The sequence below is a fragment of the Electrona antarctica genome (genome assembly GCF_951216825.1).
Source record: "Electrona antarctica genome assembly, chromosome: 12".
Taxonomy (NCBI): Eukaryota; Metazoa; Chordata; class Actinopteri; order Myctophiformes; family Myctophidae; genus Electrona; species Electrona antarctica.
Genome location: NC_136793.1, coordinates 23,751,112 through 23,772,312, shown reverse-complemented (window position 1 = coordinate 23,772,312; position 21,201 = coordinate 23,751,112). Strand labels below are relative to the sequence as shown.

General features: G+C 39.9%; 1 protein-coding gene across 1 annotated transcript; it reads right to left on the bottom strand.

Annotated features, from left to right (window-relative positions):
- Positions 1–8,405: 8,405 nt before the first annotated feature.
- On the bottom strand, positions 8,406–11,310 carry LOC306933982 (uncharacterized protein). The gene is made up of 6 exons (XM_079516371.1): positions 11,256–11,310; positions 10,950–11,138; positions 10,388–10,475; positions 9,273–9,435; positions 9,005–9,081; positions 8,406–8,826 (listed from the first exon to the last, which is right to left on the bottom strand). The coding sequence occupies exons 1-6, from the start codon at positions 11,294–11,296 to the stop codon at positions 8,521–8,523; spliced, it is 864 nt and encodes a 287-aa protein (XP_079372497.1). The 5' UTR covers positions 11,297–11,310; the 3' UTR covers positions 8,406–8,520.
- Between the last annotated feature and the right edge of the window lie 9,891 nt (positions 11,311–21,201).

Genomic DNA, 21,201 nt, shown 5'->3' with positions numbered 1-21,201 from the left:
CTGGGGACCTCTTGATCTGCAGTCAAATGCTCTACCACTGAGCTATACCCCCACATAACTTGAGCCTGTACAGTACAAACTATCTTTTACATGAACTCAATTTTAGTGTTAAGATTTAACTCAGGCTATATAGATAAACATGGATTTCACAACATGTTGGACAGGGGGCACCCAGATTTGAACTGGGGACCTCTTGATCTGCAGTCAAATGCTCTACCACTGAGCTATACCCCCACACAACATAATAACAATATATTGGTGTCTCTTCATGCCAGCTATAACCCAACTCTTACTAAACATACTGAAATTATGTATATTTCATGTCAAGTCAAACTTGATTAGAGTAGGATTCACTTCGGATAATTCCCAGGATTTACACTCTGTATTTAGGGGGCAGCCAGAGTTGAACTGGGGACCTCTTGATCTGCAGTCAAATGCTCTACCACTGAGCTATACCCCCACACAACATGGACCTATATATACAGTATAATGGAGATTTGTGTTAAATATCACTCAATCGTATGTACGTGTAAGAGTTATAATGGTGTCTCTTCATGCCAGCTATAACCAAACTCTTACTAAACATACTGAAATTATGTATATTTCATGTAAAGTCAAACTTGATTAGAGTAGGATTCACTTCAGATAATTCCCAGGTTTTACACTCTGTATTTAAGGGGGCACCCAGAGTTGAACTGGGGACCTCTTGATCTGCAGTCAAATGCTCTACCACTGAGCTATACCCCTACACAACTTGAGGCTGTACAGTACAAACTATCTTTTACATGAGCTAAATTTTAGCATTAAGATTCAACTCGGGCTATAGAGATAAACATGGATTTCACAACATGTTGGACAGGGGGCACCCAGAGTTGAACTGGGGACCTCTTGATCTGCAGTCAAATGCTCTACCACTGAGCTATACCCCCACATAACTTGAGCCTGTACAGTACATAGACATAAACATGGATTTCACAACATGTTGGGCAGGGGGCACCCAGAGTTGAACTGGGGACCTCTTGATCTGCAGTCAAATGCTCTACCACTGAGCTATACCCCCACATAACTTGAGCCTGTACAGTACAAACTATCTTTTACATCAACTCAATTTTAGTGTTAAGATTCAAAGCAGGCTATAGACATAAACATGGATTTCACAACATGTTGGGCAGGGGGCACCCAGAGTTGAACTGGGGACCTCTTGATCTGCAGTCAAATGCTCTACCACTGAGCTATACCCCCACACAACTTGAGCTCGTACAGTACAAACTATCTTTTACATGAACTCAATTTTAGCGTTAAGATTTAACTCAGGCTATATAGATAAACATGGATTTCACAACATGTTGGACAGGGGGCACCCAGATTTGAACTGGGGACCTCTTGATCTGCAGTCAAATGCTCTACCACTGAGCTATACCCCCACACAACATAATAACAATATATTGGTGTCTCTTCATGCCAGCTATAACCCAACTCTTACTAAACATACTGAAATTATGTATATTTCATGTCAAGTCAAACTTGATTAGAGTAGGATTCACTTCGGATAATTCCCAGGATTTACACTCTGTATTTAGGGGGCAGCCAGTGTTGAACTGGGGACCACATAACTTGAGCCTGTACAGTACAAACTATCTTTTACATGAACTCAATTTTAGCGTTAAGATCCAACCCAGGCTATATAGATAAACATGGATTTCACAACATGTTGGACAGGGGGCATCCAGAGTTGAACTGGGGACCTCTTGATCTGCAGTCAAATGCTCTACCACTGAGCTATACCCCCACACAACTTGAGGCTGTACAGTACAAACTATCTTTTACATGAGCTAAATTTTAGCATTAAGATTCAACTCGGGCTATAGAGATAAACATGGATTTCACAACATGTTGGACAGGGGGCACCCAGAGTTGAACTGGGGACCTCTTGATCTGCAGTCAAATGCTCTACCACTGAGCTATACCCCCACACAGCATGGACCTATATATACAGTATAATGGAGATTTGTGTTAAATATCACTCAATTGTATGTTCGTGTAAGAGTTATAAGGGTGTCTCTTCATGGCAGCTATAACCCAACTCTTACTAAACATACTGAAATTATGTATATTTCATGTCAAGTCAAACTTGATTAGAGTAGGATTCACTTCCGATAATTCCCAGGATTTACACTCTGTATTTAAGGGGGCAGCCAGAGTTGAACTGGGGACCTCTTGATCTGCAGTCAAATGCTCTACCACTGAGCTATACCCCCACATAACTTGAGCCTGTACAGTACAAACTATCTTTTACATGAACTCAATTTTAGCGTTAAGATCCAACCCAGGCTATATAGATAAACATGGATTTCACAACATGTTGGACAGGGGGCACCCAGATTTGAATTGGGGACCTCTTGATCTGCAGTCAAATGCTCTACCACTGAGCTATACCCCCACAAAACATAGACCTATATATACAGTATAAAGGAGATTTGTGTTAAATATCACTCAATTGTATGTACGTGTAAGAGTTATAATGGTGTCTCTTCATGCCATCTATAACCCAACTCTTACTAAACATACTGAAATTATGTATATTTCATGTCAAGTCAAACTTGATTAGATTAGGATTCACTTCCGATAATACCCAGGATTTACACTCTGTATTTAAGGGGGCACCCAGAGTTGAACTGGGGACCTCTTGATCTGCAGTCAAATGCTCTACCACTGAACTATACCCCCACATAACTTGAGCCTGTACAGTACAAACTATCTTTTACATGAACTCAATTTTAGCGTTAAGATTCAACTCAGGCTATATAGATAAACATGGATTTCACAACATGTTGGACAGGGGGCACCCAGATTTGAACTGGGGACCTCTTTATCTGCAGTCAAATGCTCTACCACTGAGCTATACCCCCACACAACATGGACCTATATATACAGTATAATGGAGATTTGTGTTAAATATCACTCAATTGTATGTAAGTGTAAGAGTTATAATGGTGTCTCTTCATGCCAGCTATAACCCAACTCTTACTAAACATACTGAAATTATGTATATTTCATGTCAATTCAAACTTGATTAGATTAGGATTCAATTCTGATAATACCCAGGATTTACACTCTGTATTTAAGGGGGCACCCAGAGTTGAACTGGGGACCTCTTGATCTGCAGTCAAATGCTCTACCACTGAGCTAAACCCCCACATAACTTGAGCCTGTACAGTACAAACTATCTTTTACATGAACTCAATTTTAGTGTTAAGATTCAAAGCAGGCTATAGACATAAACATGGATTTCACAACATGTTGGGCAGGGGGCACCCAGAGTTGAACTGGGGACCTCTTGATCTGCAGTCAAATGCTCTACCACTGACCTATACCCCCACATAACTTGAGCCTGTACAGTACAAACTATCTTTTACATGAACTCAATTTTAGCGTTAAGATCCAACCCAGGCTAGATAAACATGGATTCACAACATGTTGGACAGGGGGCACCCAGATTTGAACTGGGGACCTCTTGATCTGCAGTCAAATGCTCTACCACTGAGCTATACCCCCACACAACATGGACCTATATATACAATATAATGGAGATTTGTGTTAAATATCACAATTGTATGTATTTACACTCTGTATTTAAGGGGGCACCCAGAGTTGAACTGGGGACCTCTTGATCTGCAGTCAAATGCTCTACCACTGAGCTATACCCCCACATAACTTGAGCCTGTACAGTACAAACTATCTTTTACATGAACTCAATTTTAGTGTTAAGATTTAACTCAGGCTATAAAGATAAACATGGATTTCACAACATGTTGGACAGGGGGCACCCAGATTTGAACTGGGGACCTCTTGATCTGCAGTCAAATGCTCTACCACTGAGCTATACCCCCACACAACATAATAACAATATATTGGTGTCTCTTCATGCCAGCTATAACCCAACTCTTACTAAACATACTGAAATTATGTATATTTCATGTCAAGTCAAACTTGATTAGAGTAGGATTCACTTCGGATAATTCCCAGGATTTACACTCTGTATTTAGGGGGCAGCCAGAGTTGAACTGGGGACCTCTTGATCTGCAGTCAAATGCTCTACCACTGAGCTATACCCCCACACAACATGGACCTATATATACAGTATAATGGAGATTTGTGTTAAATATCACTCAATTGTATGTACGTGTAAGAGTTATAATGGTGTCTCTTCATGCCAGCTATAACCAAACTCTTACTAAACATACTGAAATTATGTATATTTCATGTCAAGTCAAACTTGATTAGAGTAGGATTCACTTCAGATAATTCCCACGTTTTACACTCTGTATTTAAGGGGGCACCCAGAGTTGAACTGGGGACCTCTTGATCTGCAGTCAAATGCTCTACCACTGAGCTATACCCCCACATAACTTGAGTCTGTACAGTACAAACTATCTTTTACATGAACTCAATTTTAGTGTTAAGAGTCAACTCAGGCTATAGAGATAAACATGGATTTCACAACATGTTGGACAGGGGGCACCCAGAGTTGAACTGGGGACCTCTTGATCTGCAGTCAAATGCTCTACCACTGAGCTATACCCCTACACAACTTGAGGCTGTACAGTACAAACTATCTTTTACATGAGCTAAATTTTAGCATTAAGATTCAACTCGGGCTATAGAGATAAACATGGATTTCACAACATGTTGGACAGGGGGCACCCAGAGTTGAACTGGGGACCTCTTGATCTGCAGTCAAATGCTCTACCACTGAGCTATACCCCCACACAGCATGGACCTATATATACAGTATAATGGAGATTTGTGTTAAATATCACTCAATTGTATGTACGTGTAAGAGTTATAAGGGTGTCTCTTCATGGCAGCTATAACCCAACTCTTACTAAACATACTGAAATTATGTATATTTCATGTCAAGTCAAACTTGATTAGAGTAGGATTCACTTCCGATAATTCCCAGGATTTACACTCTGTATTTAAGGGGGCAGCCAGAGTTGAACTGGGGACCTCTTGATCTGCAGTCAAATGCTCTACCACTGAGCTATACCCCCACATAACTTGAGCCTGTACAGTACATAGACATAAACATGGATTTCACAACATGTTGGGCAGGGGGCACCCAGAGTTGAACTGGGGACCTCTTGATCTGCAGTCAAATGCTCTACCACTGAGCTATACCCCCACACAGCATGGACCTATATATACAGTATAATGGAGATTTGTGTTAAATATCACTCAATTGTATGTACGTGTAAGAGTTATAAGGGTGTCTCTTCATGGCAGCTATAACCCAACTCTTACTAAACATACTGAAATTATGTATATTTCATGTCAAGTCAAACTTGATTAGAGTAGGATTCACTTCCGATAATTCCCAGGATTTACACTCTGTATTTAAGGGGGCAGCCAGAGTTGAACTGGGGACCTCTTGATCTGCAGTCAAATGCTCTACCACTGAGCTATACCCCCACATAACTTGAGCCTGTACAGTACATAGACATAAACATGGATTTCACAACATGTTGGGCAGGGGGCACCCAGAGTTGAACTGGGGACCTCTTGATCTGCAGTCAAATGCTCTACCACTGAGCTATACCCCCACATAACTTGAGCCTGTACAGTACAAACTATCTTTTACATCAACTCAATTTTAGTGTTAAGATTCAAAGCAGGCTATAGACATAAACATGGATTTCACAACATGTTGGGCAGGGGGCACCCAGAGTTGAACTGGGGACCTCTTGATCTGCAGTCAAATGCTCTACCACTGAGCTATACCCCCACACAACTTGAGCTCGTACAGTACAAACTATCTTTTACATGAACTCAATTTTAGCGTTAAGATTTAACTCAGGCTATATAGATAAACATGGATTTCACAACATGTTGGACAGGGGGCACCCAGATTTGAACTGGGGACCTCTTGATCTGCAGTCAAATACTCTACCACTGAGCTATACCCCCACACAACATAATAACAATATATTGGTGTCTCTTCATGCCAGCTATAACCCAACTCTTACTAAACATACTGAAATTATGTATATTTCATGTCAAGTCAAACTTGATTAGAGTAGGATTCACTTCGGATAATTCCCAGGATTTACACTCTGTATTTAGGGGGCAGCCAGTGTTGAACTGGGGACCTCTTGATCTGCAGTCAAATGCTCTACCACTGAGCTATACCCCCACACAACATGGACCTATATATACAGTATAATGGAGATTTGTGTTAAATATCACTCAATTGTATGTACGTGTAAGAGTTGTAATGGTGTCTCTTCATGCCAGCTATAACCAAACTCTTACTAAACATACTGAAATTATGTATATTTCATGTCAAGTCAAACTTGATTAGAGTAGGATTCACTTCAGATAATTCCCAGGTTTTACACTCTGTATTTAAGGGGGCACCCAGAGTTGAACTGGGGACCTCTTGATCTGCAGTCAAATGCTCTACCACTGAGCTATACCCCCACATAACTTGAGTCTGTACAGTACAAACTATCTTTTACATGAACTCAATTTTAGTGTTAAGAGTCAACTCAGGCTATAGAGATAAACATGGATTTCACAACATGTTGGACAGGGGGCACCCAGAGTTGAACTGGGGACCTCTTGATCTGCAGTCAAATGCTCTACCACTGAGCTATACCCCCACACAACTTGAGGCTGTACAGTACAAACTATCTTTTACATGAGCTAAATTTTAGCATTAAGATTCAACTCGGGCTATAGAGATAAACATGGATTTCACAACATGTTGGACAGGGGGCACCCAGAGTTGAACTGGGGACCTCTTGATCTGCAGTCAAATGCTCTACCACTGAGCTATACCCCCACACAGCATGGACCTATATATACACACAAGAAAAAATCGGTTCTATATAGAACCAAAAGTGGTTTTTTGGCTCGTAATCATAGGGGAACCATTTTTGGTGCTATATAGCACCAAATTTTAAAGGTGCTATATAGCACCTTTGTCAAATGGTGCTATATAGTACTGATTGTTAAAGGTGCTATATAGCACCTTTGTCAAATGGTGCTATATAGTACTGATTGTTAAAGGTGCTATATAGCACCAATATTTAAAGGTGCTATATAGCACCTTTGCCAAAGGGTATATCACCTTTAATGATAGGGGCTAAATAGCACCCTTTGCAGGGTGCTATTTAACACCTGTTAAAGGTGCTATATAGCACCAATATTTAAAGGTGCTATATAGCACCTTTGCCAAAGGGTATAGCACCTTTAATGATAGGGGCTAAATAGCACCATTTGTCTTAAAGGGTGCTATATAGCACCTTTAAGACAAATGGTGCTAAATGGAACAAAAGGTCGCTATATAGCACCAGAGGTGCCAAATAGCACTATATTGTTTACACGTTAGTCATGCCAGATACCATAGATGACTTAATATGCTTCTAAATCACACTTCTACTCAAAACATTCTAAATGGGGCTTAGAATCCTGTACTAAAAAAGCACATTGAGAAACACAATACATAACTTTAAAAAAAATCTAATGTATTCATTTCAGCAAATACAAATGTCCTCTGTATCATTACAATAAATAGATCACAATACAATTCATTGCTGTCAGAAACCTTTTTTTCCCCAAAGGATTCAAATTAAAAAATAGCTGATCTACAAGCTCAAAATGAATTGTGATGCATTGAGCTCAGTTATTTCATCAACTATTGAATTTGAATAATAATGTATTAATAAATAAAACTATAGTACAAATATCCTCTGTATCATTACAATACATATACAGATCACAATACAGTATATACAGTGAAGAAAGTAGTCCGCACACAGGCTTTGCTCCAGTAGTGTTTTATTTAATTTTAAAACACCATAAGTTTGAGGTTGTCCTGCTTTACAAATATATTGAACCCATAACCTTTTACTATAAAACTGAAAGCAGATCTCCTTAAAAGGGATAGTTCTGATTTTTTTTAACTTAAGCTGTATGAAATACTTGACATATAATATATAAATAAATATAAAATACAAATAAATAAATAAATAAATAAATAAATAAATAAATAAATAAATAAATAAATAAATAAATAAATAAATAAATAAATAAATAAATAAATAAATAAATAAATAAATAAAATGCACTAATATTTTAGAAATAGGTCAACAATAGAAATGACGTTAGTTTTGTGGATTAATTTACTTTTAATGCATGGCCCCCTGTGCCCCCCACAAAATGACCGGAACTACTTACTATTTCACACAAACCAGAGCAGAACTCCCACCACGAGACTCAATCGGGCAATCAAATCTGAACTATCCCTTTAAAGTTCTTCTCTGTGAAACAACATATATAATAGTCAACAGCACACTTGACTGTTTTTGACAGGATCAGGATTTCTAAAACAAAATGTACACTCCAGAATTAGAATTAGAAGAGGCCCAGTCCAGTGGCAAAGTCCTTGCTTTTTAACTGACTCTCTTCAAGTGGCCATCCAGACATAGAGAGAGAATACTGACTCCTACATACATGCTAGTCATAGATGGAGTTGTACACTCGTTTTACTGTGACAGGAAGTTTGCCTGCATCCTTCAATTTCAGAACAACACACTCCAAAAAGGTCAGTGTCTTTTTCAGTCCTTTAGGGTACTGGATTCTGAACACAAAATATATGCACAGTAGGAGTCCCAGTGCCATTGAGATGTCCACACTCTCCTCTGTGATTACCTGGTCATCCATCGACAGCATGATGTGGTCATATTTCATGGGGTGACCCTCCCTGCAGCCTTTCAGCATCATCTTTGGTGTCGACATGTCAGTGCTGGTCTGAGCTTGGCCCTGGGGAGAGGGAATACCATTAACCATCAGACAAACACATACCCTTTGGCTAGTCTCCTGCAGAGCCACCGTGTCAAAAACAGAAACAAACAATATGATAATATAAAAACTAATGCAATAATAAAATGTGCTTCAATTACATAGTGCTTCTCACACTAGTGAACGGTTCATGGCTCACCTCAACTTCAAACAGCAACTCTGGTTTCTCCTTGAATAGTGCAGGCAAGAGCAGAATTGCTGCTTCCGTTAGGAGGCCTTAATGAAAAGAAATACAATAATTTATTATAATAATGTTATTTTCATAATCCTTTAAAATCACAAGAACAAATGTCAGTCAAGTAGTGAGTGAGTGAGTGAGTTAGTGATTCAGGGTGCTACTGCCATCAGTCAGTTATTGTAACTTGAAAATCTAACCAGTTAAAATTACCATAGATTCATGCAATTACCTGTTTTCAGTTTGTCTTCTGCACAGTCATCAATCATGCACATTAACTTATTCTTCAGGGGACTTCGTGAAACCCGAATGATTCGAGGTGCCATCACAGCGAGCTTATTGAGGATTTGTTGGTCCACATCAACGTTGGCGATATCTCTCAGATCCCAAGCGAGCTTTAGAAGGCAAAGTAAAAGAAACGTGTATAAAATAGTCATAACTCATGCAATTAAATAAGGAGACAATTGACACATTATTGTACTTACTATTTTGGATAGTCTGAGACATGGGAACTCAGAGAGCGTCTCTTCTGTGCTGTGGTTGGACACAAAGTTTCTGCGGTACAATTTGATTCGTGTCAACCTTTCTTTGAGGAGCTCTAGGTCTGGACGGAACTTCTCCATTTCCTCTTTCATGACTCTCAAATGTTCTTTAATGCTTCGGTCATCTTCTCCTGCATCAATCTATAAATCAAACAAGTTCTACAGATTCAAGTAAATTGCATAAAATTGTTGAAAAATACAACACATTGGACCTTTAAACGTATCAGCATAAAGGTCCCAACGTTCATTCTGCACTCAGACTAGTTTTCTGCTAAAACAGATTGACAGTTTTTACCATGGTGCTTGGATTAACCTCAGCTGTCTCTGTCTGACGAGGTCGCTTCCTTCCAGTCCATTTTTCTGTTATTCGTGCCATTTCATTGTTAGACACAAGTAGCTTCCTTTCTTTTTTAAATTTATTATGCAGTGAATCAAGCATGGCATCCTGTGAAACAAAGTTTTTCAAGTTGTTAAAGATGAATAGAAACACTAGAATGCATCTCTTACTAGAAACCCCTTACTAAAAAGTATGGGGAAAAAGTGTCCCTATTCTGACACTCACTGAAAATAGCAGATCTACAAGCTCACAACGTGTCACACTGCAACACATTGTGAGTTTATCATTTTGATTGGATATTGTTGGTCGAGAGAATTGGTGTAGAAGGTGGAAAAAGAGCAAACCAGGCATAGAGCTGACCCCAGTCTACCAAGTATTAGTTTACCAAGTATAGCGCTCAGTTTCAGTGGTTAACAGTGACACATAGAATTGTACCGATGCAGGTAACATGAACAAATAAAAACTTACATAGCCAGACCCAATGCTTTCCCTGAGGAATGGGTAGTCCAGGTTTAGGGTTGACAGAAGTTCCACATACTGAAAACGAGTTGGGAGCCTAAAAAGGAAAATCAAACAGTAGTAGTGTTGATATTAGCCATAATAATTAGACACTGACAATTGACACATTTCCAGACAACGTCACACTATTAAGAAAGTGGTCACAGCACTGACGTGTAAAAATGCATCCCATCAAACTTTCAGATGCTGTTTTTCTCCCAGTGTGGAAGAAGAAGATTTAGGGTGGATGTTTACTGCGATCCCTTGCTCTTGAAATATACCTTGTTTTATGTTGTTAAGTATACAGTATACAGAGTACATGAATGGACCCCTACAATGACTGGTCAGTTATGATGATGTAACCTTTTCTCTCTCAAGAGAAAATAATCTCTCCTCACTATTTGCAACATCCTGTGTGAGGTGGAATGGTCCATCTGACATGGATACTTCTATGATGAATCTTTACATACCGATACAGTGCAGTGCCATGACAATTAATCAAGTTAGAATGGCATACGTAGTAGAAACTTACATTGTTGTCTTACTGAGGTGGTTAAAAAGAGTCTGGATCAAAAGACTTCGTAGTTTTGTTTTACTTGCACTCTTCAGATCAAGGTCTCGACTGTCTATGGCCATCCTCAGCACTGGTGGAATCACCAAAGAGGTATCTGGATGAGAACTTGGTTGGCTGGCGTGATCACATGTTCTTGTAGCGGGCTCTCTGCAGAGGAATAATGAGAGGAAGAAAAGATAACTCAACAGAAAGATGACCAGCATAAATGGTGAACTACAATGTAGAATCACAGTGCTGTGATTTGAGACATTAAGTTTGCATTACCCGTTTGTTTCTGTGCTTTTAAGTTTCTCCAGTTGAAACATAAATATACTCTGCTTCCGAATCTGTGGAATGAGCCTCTCTGACATTCTCTCCGTGATCACACCGAGAGTGGCTCCATCTATTTCATGCTCTGGAAAAGAGAAAGCATTAAACTTGTGCCAGAAACTGAGAGAGAGAGATAGTGCTGCACTGCTGCCTGATAATGAGAGACAGAGAGAGAGAATAAGAAATAAATCTAATAAATTGATATAATTTAAAAAAAGTTTAAGAAGTAGTGAAAATAGCAGATCTATAGACAAGTTTTACTTCATGAGCAAGAGTTTGCTGAACAGTTCTGGGCAGAATATGCTTTTCTTGAAGTTTTAAACAAAACAAAGCAAAATGTCTCTCAATTAGGGATTTGAAATCAGATATTCTTTCAGAAAAAGAGATATTTGGCTCCTCAGAATCAATAGCCTCCTCCAAATCAATATTTGGAGTCCCTGGAACGTCTTGATTGTCCCCTGGAACGTCTTGAAATTCTCCTAGAACGTCTTCATTGTCCCCAGAGTCCTCTGTGTCTCTCAGGGGTTTATGGGTACGAAAAACATGGACACGTAAAGATTTCACTCTTCTGTACCTCTTTTGGCAGCCATTGTGTCCACATACAACAACAAAATCGGGCTCATGTTCATGGAAATACTGCAGGTGCTTGAGGTATTTGTTGTAAGACAATGTTCTTACATGGCAGTTAGGGCACTGATGCATGTCACAACTTGAAGCTCACCGATAAAGGTTTCGCAGAATTCGGGCAGGTCGATGTCTGTCAGCCATTTGTCAACTTGGACCGGAGTCCAACTTCTGTAGTCCGTCATAACCTAAAAGAGACAAATTGAAAACTAGGATGAATGTTAGCCTATATAACATGTTACTCTATATTCAAATTAAATAATAAAATCATCAGTAGCTAAATTATTACTATTCTGGTAATCTTTATGTAAACACATTTTTATACCAATACAACAAGTTATACATAACATAAAATAAATAAATACCGGTAGATAAGTAGAGCAACTAACTTGTACGTTTTTAGCCCAAGGTGTGTATTGTGTGCAAACTTAATGCTTGGAATGGATTCAGCATCATGAAAACCCTTAAAGTATGATGAAATTTAGATGTTGTTTCCCTTATAGGTTGTTAATGGTATGGTCACATATTATGCCAATTATGAAAATTGCTCAACATATGCAAGTTAGCACAACTTTGTGTACTCAATATGTATGGGTTCACATTCTGGCAAGTGGACTAATTCTAATATCAAAATAGATTATCTACACAAGCCTAAGGTCACTATGCGACCGTTGTGAGCTTGTCAATATAGGGTATTTTCGCTATTTGAACTTATAATTATGCCCTATATTGAAAATAGCCGACCTACAAGCTCACATGTGTCGCGACGCCAGGGTTGACATGACAGTTGTAAATTAATAATGGGCCAGATATCGTTTGGGCAACTGCACCCGAAGATAGTCAAAGCCTGTGTTTTTCCCAAATGGAAGGCTTATATTAAAAATACTCAATATCCATAAACAGCCATTTCCACCGTCTTCAAAGCAACCATAACAAAACACGGTACAAAATAGCCCCTCCGCCGCGGCCGGTTCCATGTGTTATTATGGGACAAGTAGAATAGGTACAAAACGTATTTATTTAGCAATTAGCAAATTACATAAATAAAGTTTCCCCAGTGACATAAAAAACCGAGTTCTTTGCCATTTAATAAACACTCACCTCAAAAAACGCTGGGTCAAACGCAGGTCAAACTGCTGAAAGCGGGAGTCCGTGTGACGCAGTTTTTATTTCCTCTTCTGGAAAGTTCAAAGCTCGCGCTAAGTACAGTCAGTGTACGCTTGTCAAAAACGAACAGATCTACAAGCTCAGTCCGCGTTGCGACGCGACGAGTTGTTAGCTTGTAGATCTTAACATGACACCGTGACGGCTTGGAGCCATGGTTGGAGCATGGAGTCAACCAATAACAAACAAAGAAGCAGTTTACGTCTTGAATCACGACAGTTTTCGGAGAAATTCTTGAACGAGAGGGGGAAAAAGTAAAGAAGAGACGACACACAAACGGTGTGTGCGCGCGCGTATCACTCCCATAAGTTCCATAGTAACACCAGCGCCTGTGTATTTTTTATATATATATATATATATATATATATATATATATATATATATATATATATATACACACACACACACACACACACACACACACACACATAATATAGGCCTAGTATAGTTGAAGGTCGCAATTATATTATTATTATTATTATATGATTATCGAAGGTTAACTATAGAATCGTACGTCACCCAAAATCCCCATATATGGGGAAAACCCCATATTGTGCCCAGGTCTCGTGACATCACTATGACATCATCAGGGATGATAGTAAATCAGGGATTATATAGTAAATGCGACCTGCTGTCACAATTCAGCCCATATATGGAGATCCTGATGTCATCAATATTAGTATATGGATATATGTCAGAACCTGTTCTGGCCATATGTTGATCGTTCCCCATCCGTCCTTCCTCTTCGATGTCTCCCTTTTGACTGATACCTGTCCATTTAAACTCTAGACGGGCCTGCCCCAAAGTTATTAGTGCAGCCGCACCCGGCAGCCGGCGAAAAGTATAGTTCTCAACAGGCCTGAAAATTAAGTCCCGGCCCTACCTGGGCCTACCTGGGCCCTCAAACCCTGTACACTCAAGACACTGCCCCCTCTGCCACCCTTAGATCTCCATATATGGAGCTGACCTGTTCTGACATTCCATATGTTGATCTGACCTTATCAAAACCCTGTACACTCAAGACACGGTCCATATATGGCCAGTGCACACGACCTCGCCCTCAGGCGTCTTACTGGTATAGTTGCGACCGTAGGCCACAGATTACTATGTAAACCTGAGAAACCTGTCAGTCAGTGACTCCGTCGCACCACCATATATGGCCGTCAGTCCGCCACGCATCGTGACACGTCACCCCACCATATATGGTGTCAGTCCGTCAGTCAGTCCGTCTATATATGGCCGTGTCCATACGACACTGTCAGTGAGGGAGAAGACTGGATCATCACCTAGATCATCACGCTCCATAAATGGAGCTTACCTGTTCTGACATTCCATATGTTGATCTGACCTCATCAAAAGCCAGTACACTCAATACACGCTCCATATATGGCCAGTACAGAATTCATTCCATATGTTGATCTGAACCCCATGCCAAAGCGCCAACGCTCGCCCACACGTCTGGCGGTCACCCAGGCGGATGCGTGCATGCGGCATCGCCCTTTAGGTCGAGGTCGCTTCTCACCACCATCAGGGCTTCTTACTGGTACATCTTTAAGCTACTCTTTTGCAGATGTCACACGTTCACACATTGTCAGATTTTCCAAGTGGCCTCATGATGTGTAAATCAATTTCCCTGCTATAAGTAAAAAAGGTATAAAAATGTCAGTAATGTATTGGTATATTTCAGTTATTTGTCATATCTGCCCTGGGGCTGCTAGCACTTCAGTAATAGTGTTGAGGTGCTATATAGCACTATCCCTAAGAACCACTGAAGAACCCTGGGTGCTATATAGGACCTCAACTATCCCTAAAAACCACTGAAGAACCCTGGGTGCTATATAGGACCTCAACTATCCCTAAAAACCACTGAAGAACCCTGGGTACTATATAGGACCTCAACTATCCCTAAGAACCACTGAAGAACCCTGGGTGCTATATAGCACCTTAACTATCCCTAAGAACCACTGAAGAACCCTGGGTGCTATATAGCACCTTAACTATCCCTAAGAACCACTGAAGAACCCTGGGTGCTATATAGGACCTTAACTATCCCTAAGAACCACTGAAGAACCCTGGGTGCTATATAGGACCTTAACTATCCCTAAGAACCACTGAAGAACCCTGGGTGCTATATAGCACTTCAGTATTTGAGGTGCTATATAGCACTTCAGTATTTGAGGTGCTATATAGCACCACAACTATCCCAAAGAACCACTGAAGAACCCTGGGGTACTATATAGCACCACAACTATCCCTAAGAACCACTGAAGAACCCTGGGTGCTATATAGCACTTCAGTATTTGAGGTGCTATATAGCACTTCAGTATTTGAGGTGCTATATAGCACCACAACTATCCCAAAGAACCACTGAAGAACCTGGGGTGCTATATAGCACCACAAATATCCCAAAGAACCACTGAAGAACCGCTAAGGCACCAAAGCCACCCAAAGAACCACTGAAGAACCGCTCAGGTGCTATATAGCACCACAACATTCCCAAAGAACCAGTGAAGAACCAGTGAAGAACCGTTTTTTTTTTGTGTGTACAGTATAATGGAGATTTGTGTTAAATATCACTCAATTGTATGTTCGTGTAAGAGTTATAAGGGTGTCTCTTCATGGCAGCTATAACCCAACTCTTACTAAACATACTGAAATTATGTATATTTCATGTCAAGTCAAACTTGATTAGAGTAGGATTCACTTCCGATAATTCCCAGGATTTACACTCTGTATTTAAGGGGGCAGCCAGAGTTGAACTGGGGACCTCTTGATCTGCAGTCAAATGCTCTACCACTGAGCTATACCCCCACATAACTTGAGCCTGTACAGTACAAACTATCTTTTACATGAACTAAATTTTAGCGTTAAGATCCAACCCAGGCTATATAGATAAACATGGATTTCACAACATGTTGGACAGGGGGCACCCAGATTTGAATTGGGGACCTCTTGATCGGCAGTCAAATGCTCTACCACTGAGCTATACCCCCACAAAACATAGACCTATATATACAGTATAAAGGAGATTTGTGTTAAATATCACTCAATTGTATGTACGTGTAAGAGTTATAATGGTGTCTCTTCATGCCATCTATAACCCAACTCTTACTAAACATACTGAAATTATGTATATTTCATGTCAAGTCAAACTTGATTAGATTAGGATTCACTTCCGATAATACCCAGGATTTACACTCTGTATTTAAGGGGGCACCCAGAGTTGAACTGGGGACCTCTTGATCTGCAGTCAAATGCTCTACCACTGAACTATACCCCCACATAACTTGAGCCTGTACAGTACAAACTATCTTTTATATGAACTCAATTTTAGCGTTAAGATTCAACTCAGGCTATATAGATAAACATGGATTTCACAACATGTTGGACAGGGGGCACCCAGATTTGAACTGGGGACCTCTTTATCTGCAGTCAAATGCTCTACCACTGAGCTATACCCCCACACAACATGGACCTATATATACAGTATAATGGAGATTTGTGTTAAATATCACTCAATTGTATGTAAGTGTAAGAGTTATAATGGTGTCTCTTCATGCCAGCTATAACCCAACTCTTACTAAACATACTGAAATTATGTATATTTCATGTCAATTCAAACTTGATTAGATTAGGATTCAATTCTGATAATACCCAGGATTTACACTCTGTATTTAAGGGGGCACCCAGAGTTGAACTGGGGACCTCTTGATCTGCAGTCAAATGCTCTACCACTGAGCTAAACCCCCACATAACTTGAGCCTGTACAGTACAAACTATCTTTTACATGAACTCAATTTTAGTGTTAAGATTCAAAGCAGGCTATAGACATAAACATGGATTTCACAACATGTTGGGCAGGGGGCACCCAGAGTTGAACTGGGGACCTCTTGATCTGCAGTCAAATGCTCTACCACTGAGCTATATCCCCACATAACTTGAGCCTGTACAGTACAAACTATCTTTTACATGAACTCAATTTTAGCGTTAAGATCCAACCCAGGCTATATAGATAAACATGGATTCACAACATGTTGGACAGGGGGCACCCAGATTTGAACTGGGGACCTCTTGATCTGCAGTCAAATGCTCTACCACTGAGCTATACCCCCACACAACATGGACCTATATATACAATATAATGGAGATTTGTGTTAAATATCACAATTGTATGTACGTGTAAGAGTTATAATGGTGTCTCTTCATGCCAGCTATAACCCAACTCTTACTAAACATACTGAAATTATGTATATTTCCTGTCAAGTCAAACTTCATTAGAGTAGGATTCATTTCAGATAATTCCGAGGATTTACACTCTGTATTTAAGGGGGCACCCAGAGTTGAACTGGGGACCTCTTGATCTGCAGTCAAATGCTCTACCACTGAGCTATACCCCCACATAACTTGAGCCTGTACAGTACAAACTATCTTTTACATGAACTCAATTTTAGTGTTAAGATTTAACTCAGGCTATATAGATACACATGGATTTCACAACATGTTGGACAGGGGGCAACCAGATTTGAACTGGGGACCTCTTGATCTGCAGTCAAATGCTCTACCACTGAGCTATACCCCCACACAACATAATAACAATATATTGGTGTCTCTTCATGCCAGCTATAACCCAACTCTTACTAAACATACTGAAATTATGTATATTTCATGTCAAGTCAAACTTGATTAGAGTAGGATTCACTTCGGATAATTCCCAGGATTTACACTCTGTATTTAGGGGGCAGCCAGAGTTGAACTGGGGACCTCTTGATCTGCAGTCAAATGCTCTACCACTGAGCTATACCCCCACACAACATGGACCTATATATACAGTATAATGGAGATTTGTGTTAAATATCACTCAATCGTATGTACGTGTAAGAGTTATAATGGTGTCTCTTCATGCCAGCTATAACCAAACTCTTACTAAACATACTGAAATTATGTATATTTCATGTCAAGTCAAACTTGATTAGAGTAGGATTCACTTCAGATAATTCCCAGGTTTTACACTCTGTATTTAAGGGGGCACCCAGAGTTGAACTGGGGACCTCTTGATCTGCAGTCAAATGCTCTACCACTGAGCTATACCCCCACACAGCATGGACCTATATATACAGTATAATGGAGATTTGTGTTAAATATCACTCAATTGTATGTACATGTAAGAGTTATAAGGGTGTCTCTTCATGGCAGCTATAACCCAACTCTTACTAAACATACTGAAATTATGTATATTTCATGTCAAGTCAAACTTGATTAGAGTAGGATTCACTTCCGATAATTCCCAGGATTTACACTCTGTATTTAAGGGGGCAGCCAGAGTTGAACTGGGGACCTCTTGATCTGCAGTCAAATGCTCTACCACTGAGCTATACCCCCACATAACTTGAGCCTGTACAGTACATAGACATAAACATGGATTTCACAACATGTTGGGCAGGGGGCACCCAGAGTTGAACTGGGGACCTCTTGATCTGCAGTCAAATGCTCTACCACTGAGCTATACCCCCACATAACTTGAGCCTGTACAGTACAAACTATCTTTTACATCAACTCAATTTTAGTGTTAAGATTCAAAGCAGGCTATAGACATAAACATGGATTTCACAACATGTTGGGCAGGGGGCACCCAGAGTTGAACTGGGGACCTCTTGATCTGCAGTCAAATGCTCTACCACTGAGCTATACCCCCACACAACTTGAGCTCGTACAGTACAAACTATCTTTTACATGAACTCAATTTTAGCGTTAAGATTTAACTCAGGCTATATAGATAAACATGGATTTCACAACATGTTGGACAGGGGGCACCCAGATTTGAACTGGGGACCTCTTGATCTGCAGTCAAATACTCTACCACTGAGCTATACCCCCACACAACATAATAACAATATATTGGTGTCTCTTCATGCCAGCTATAACCCAACTCTTACTAAACATACTGAAATTATGTATATTTCATGTCAAGTCAAACTTGATTAGAGTAGGATTCACTTCGGATAATTCCCAGGATTTACACTCTGTATTTAGGGGGCAGCCAGTGTTGAACTGGGGACCTCTTGATCTGCAGTCAAATGCTCTACCACTGAGCTATACCCCCACACAACATGGACCTATATATACAGTATAATGGAGATTTGTGTTAAATATCACTCAATTGTATGTACGTGTAAGAGTTATAATGGTGTCTCTTCATGCCAGCTATAACCAAACTCTTACTAAACATACTGAAATTATGTATATTTCATGTCAAGTCAAACTTGATTAGAGTAGGATTCACTTCAGATAATTCCCAGGTTTTACACTCTGTATTTAAGGGGGCACCCAGAGTTGAACTGGGGACCTCTTGATCTGCAGTCAAATGCTCTACCACTGAGCTATACCCCCACATAACTTGAGTCTGTACAGTACAAACTATCTTTTACATGAACTCAATTTTAGTGTTAAGAGTCAACTCAGGCTATAGAGATAAACATGGATTTCACAACATGTTGGACAGGGGGCACCCAGAGTTGAACTGGGGACCTCTTGATCTGCAGTCAAATGCTCTACCACTGAGCTATACCCCCACACAACTTGAGGCTGTACAGTACAAACTATCTTTTACATGAGCTAAATTTTAGCATTAAGATTCAACTCGGGCTATAGAGATAAACATGGATTTCACAACATGTTGGACAGGGGGCACCCAGAGTTGAACTGGGGACCTCTTGATCTGCAGTCAAATGCTCTACCACTGAGCTATACCCCCACACAGCATGGACCTATATATACAGTATAATGGAGATTTGTGTTAAATATCACTCAATTGTATGTTCGTGTAAGAGTTATAAGGGTGTCTCTTCATGGCAGCTATAACCCAACTCTTACTAAACATACTGAAATTATGTATATTTCATGTCAAGTCAAACTTGATTAGAGTAGGATTCACTTCCGATAATTCCCAGGATTTACACTCTGTATTTAAGGGGGCAGCCAGAGTTGAACTGGGGACCTCTTGATCTGCAGTCAAATGCTCTACCACTGAGCTATACCCCCACATAACTTGAGCCTGTACAGTACAAACTATCTTTTACATGAACTAAATTTTAGCGTTAAGATCCAACCCAGGCTATATAGATAAACATGGATTTCACAACATGTTGGACAGGGGGCACCCAGATTTGAATTGGGGACCTCTTGATCTGCAGTCAAATGCTCTACCACTGAGCTATACCCCCACAAAACATAGACCTATATATACAGTATAAAGGAGATTTGTGTTAAATATCACTCAATTGTATGTACGTGTAAGAGTTATAATGGTGTCTCTTCATGCCATCTATAACCCAACTCTTACTAAACATACTGAAATTATGTATATTTCATGTCAAGTCAAACTTGATTAGATTAGGATTCACTTCCGATAATACCCAGGATTTACACTCTGTATTTAAGGGGGCACCCAGAGTTGAACTGGGGACCTCTTGATCTGCAGTCAAATGCTCTACCACTGAACTATACCCCCACATAACTTGAGCCTGTACAGTACAAACTATCTTTTATATGAACTCAATTTTAGCGTTAAGATTCAACTCAGGCTATATAGATAAACATGGATTTCACAACATGTTGGACAGGGGGCACCCAGATTTGAACTGGGGACCTCTTTATCTGCAGTCAAATGCTCTACCACTGAGCTATACCCCCACACAACATGGACCTATATATACAGTATAATGGAGATTTGTGTTAAATATCACTCAATTGTATGTAAGTGTAAGAGTTATAATGGTGTCTCTTCATGCCAGCTATAACCCAACTCTTACTAAACATACTGAAATTATGTATATTTCATGTCAATTCAAACTTGATTAGATTAGGATTCAATTCTGATAATACCCAGGATTTACACTCTGTATTTAAGGGGGCACCCAGAGTTGAACTGGGGACCTCTTGATCTGCAGTCAAATGCTCTACCACTGAGCTAAACCCCCACATAACTTGAGCCTGTACAGTACAAACTATCTTTTACATGAACTCAATTTTAGTGTTAAGATTCAAAGCAGGCTATAGACATAAACATGGATTTCACAACATGTTGGGCAGGGGGCACCCAGAGTTGAACTGGGGA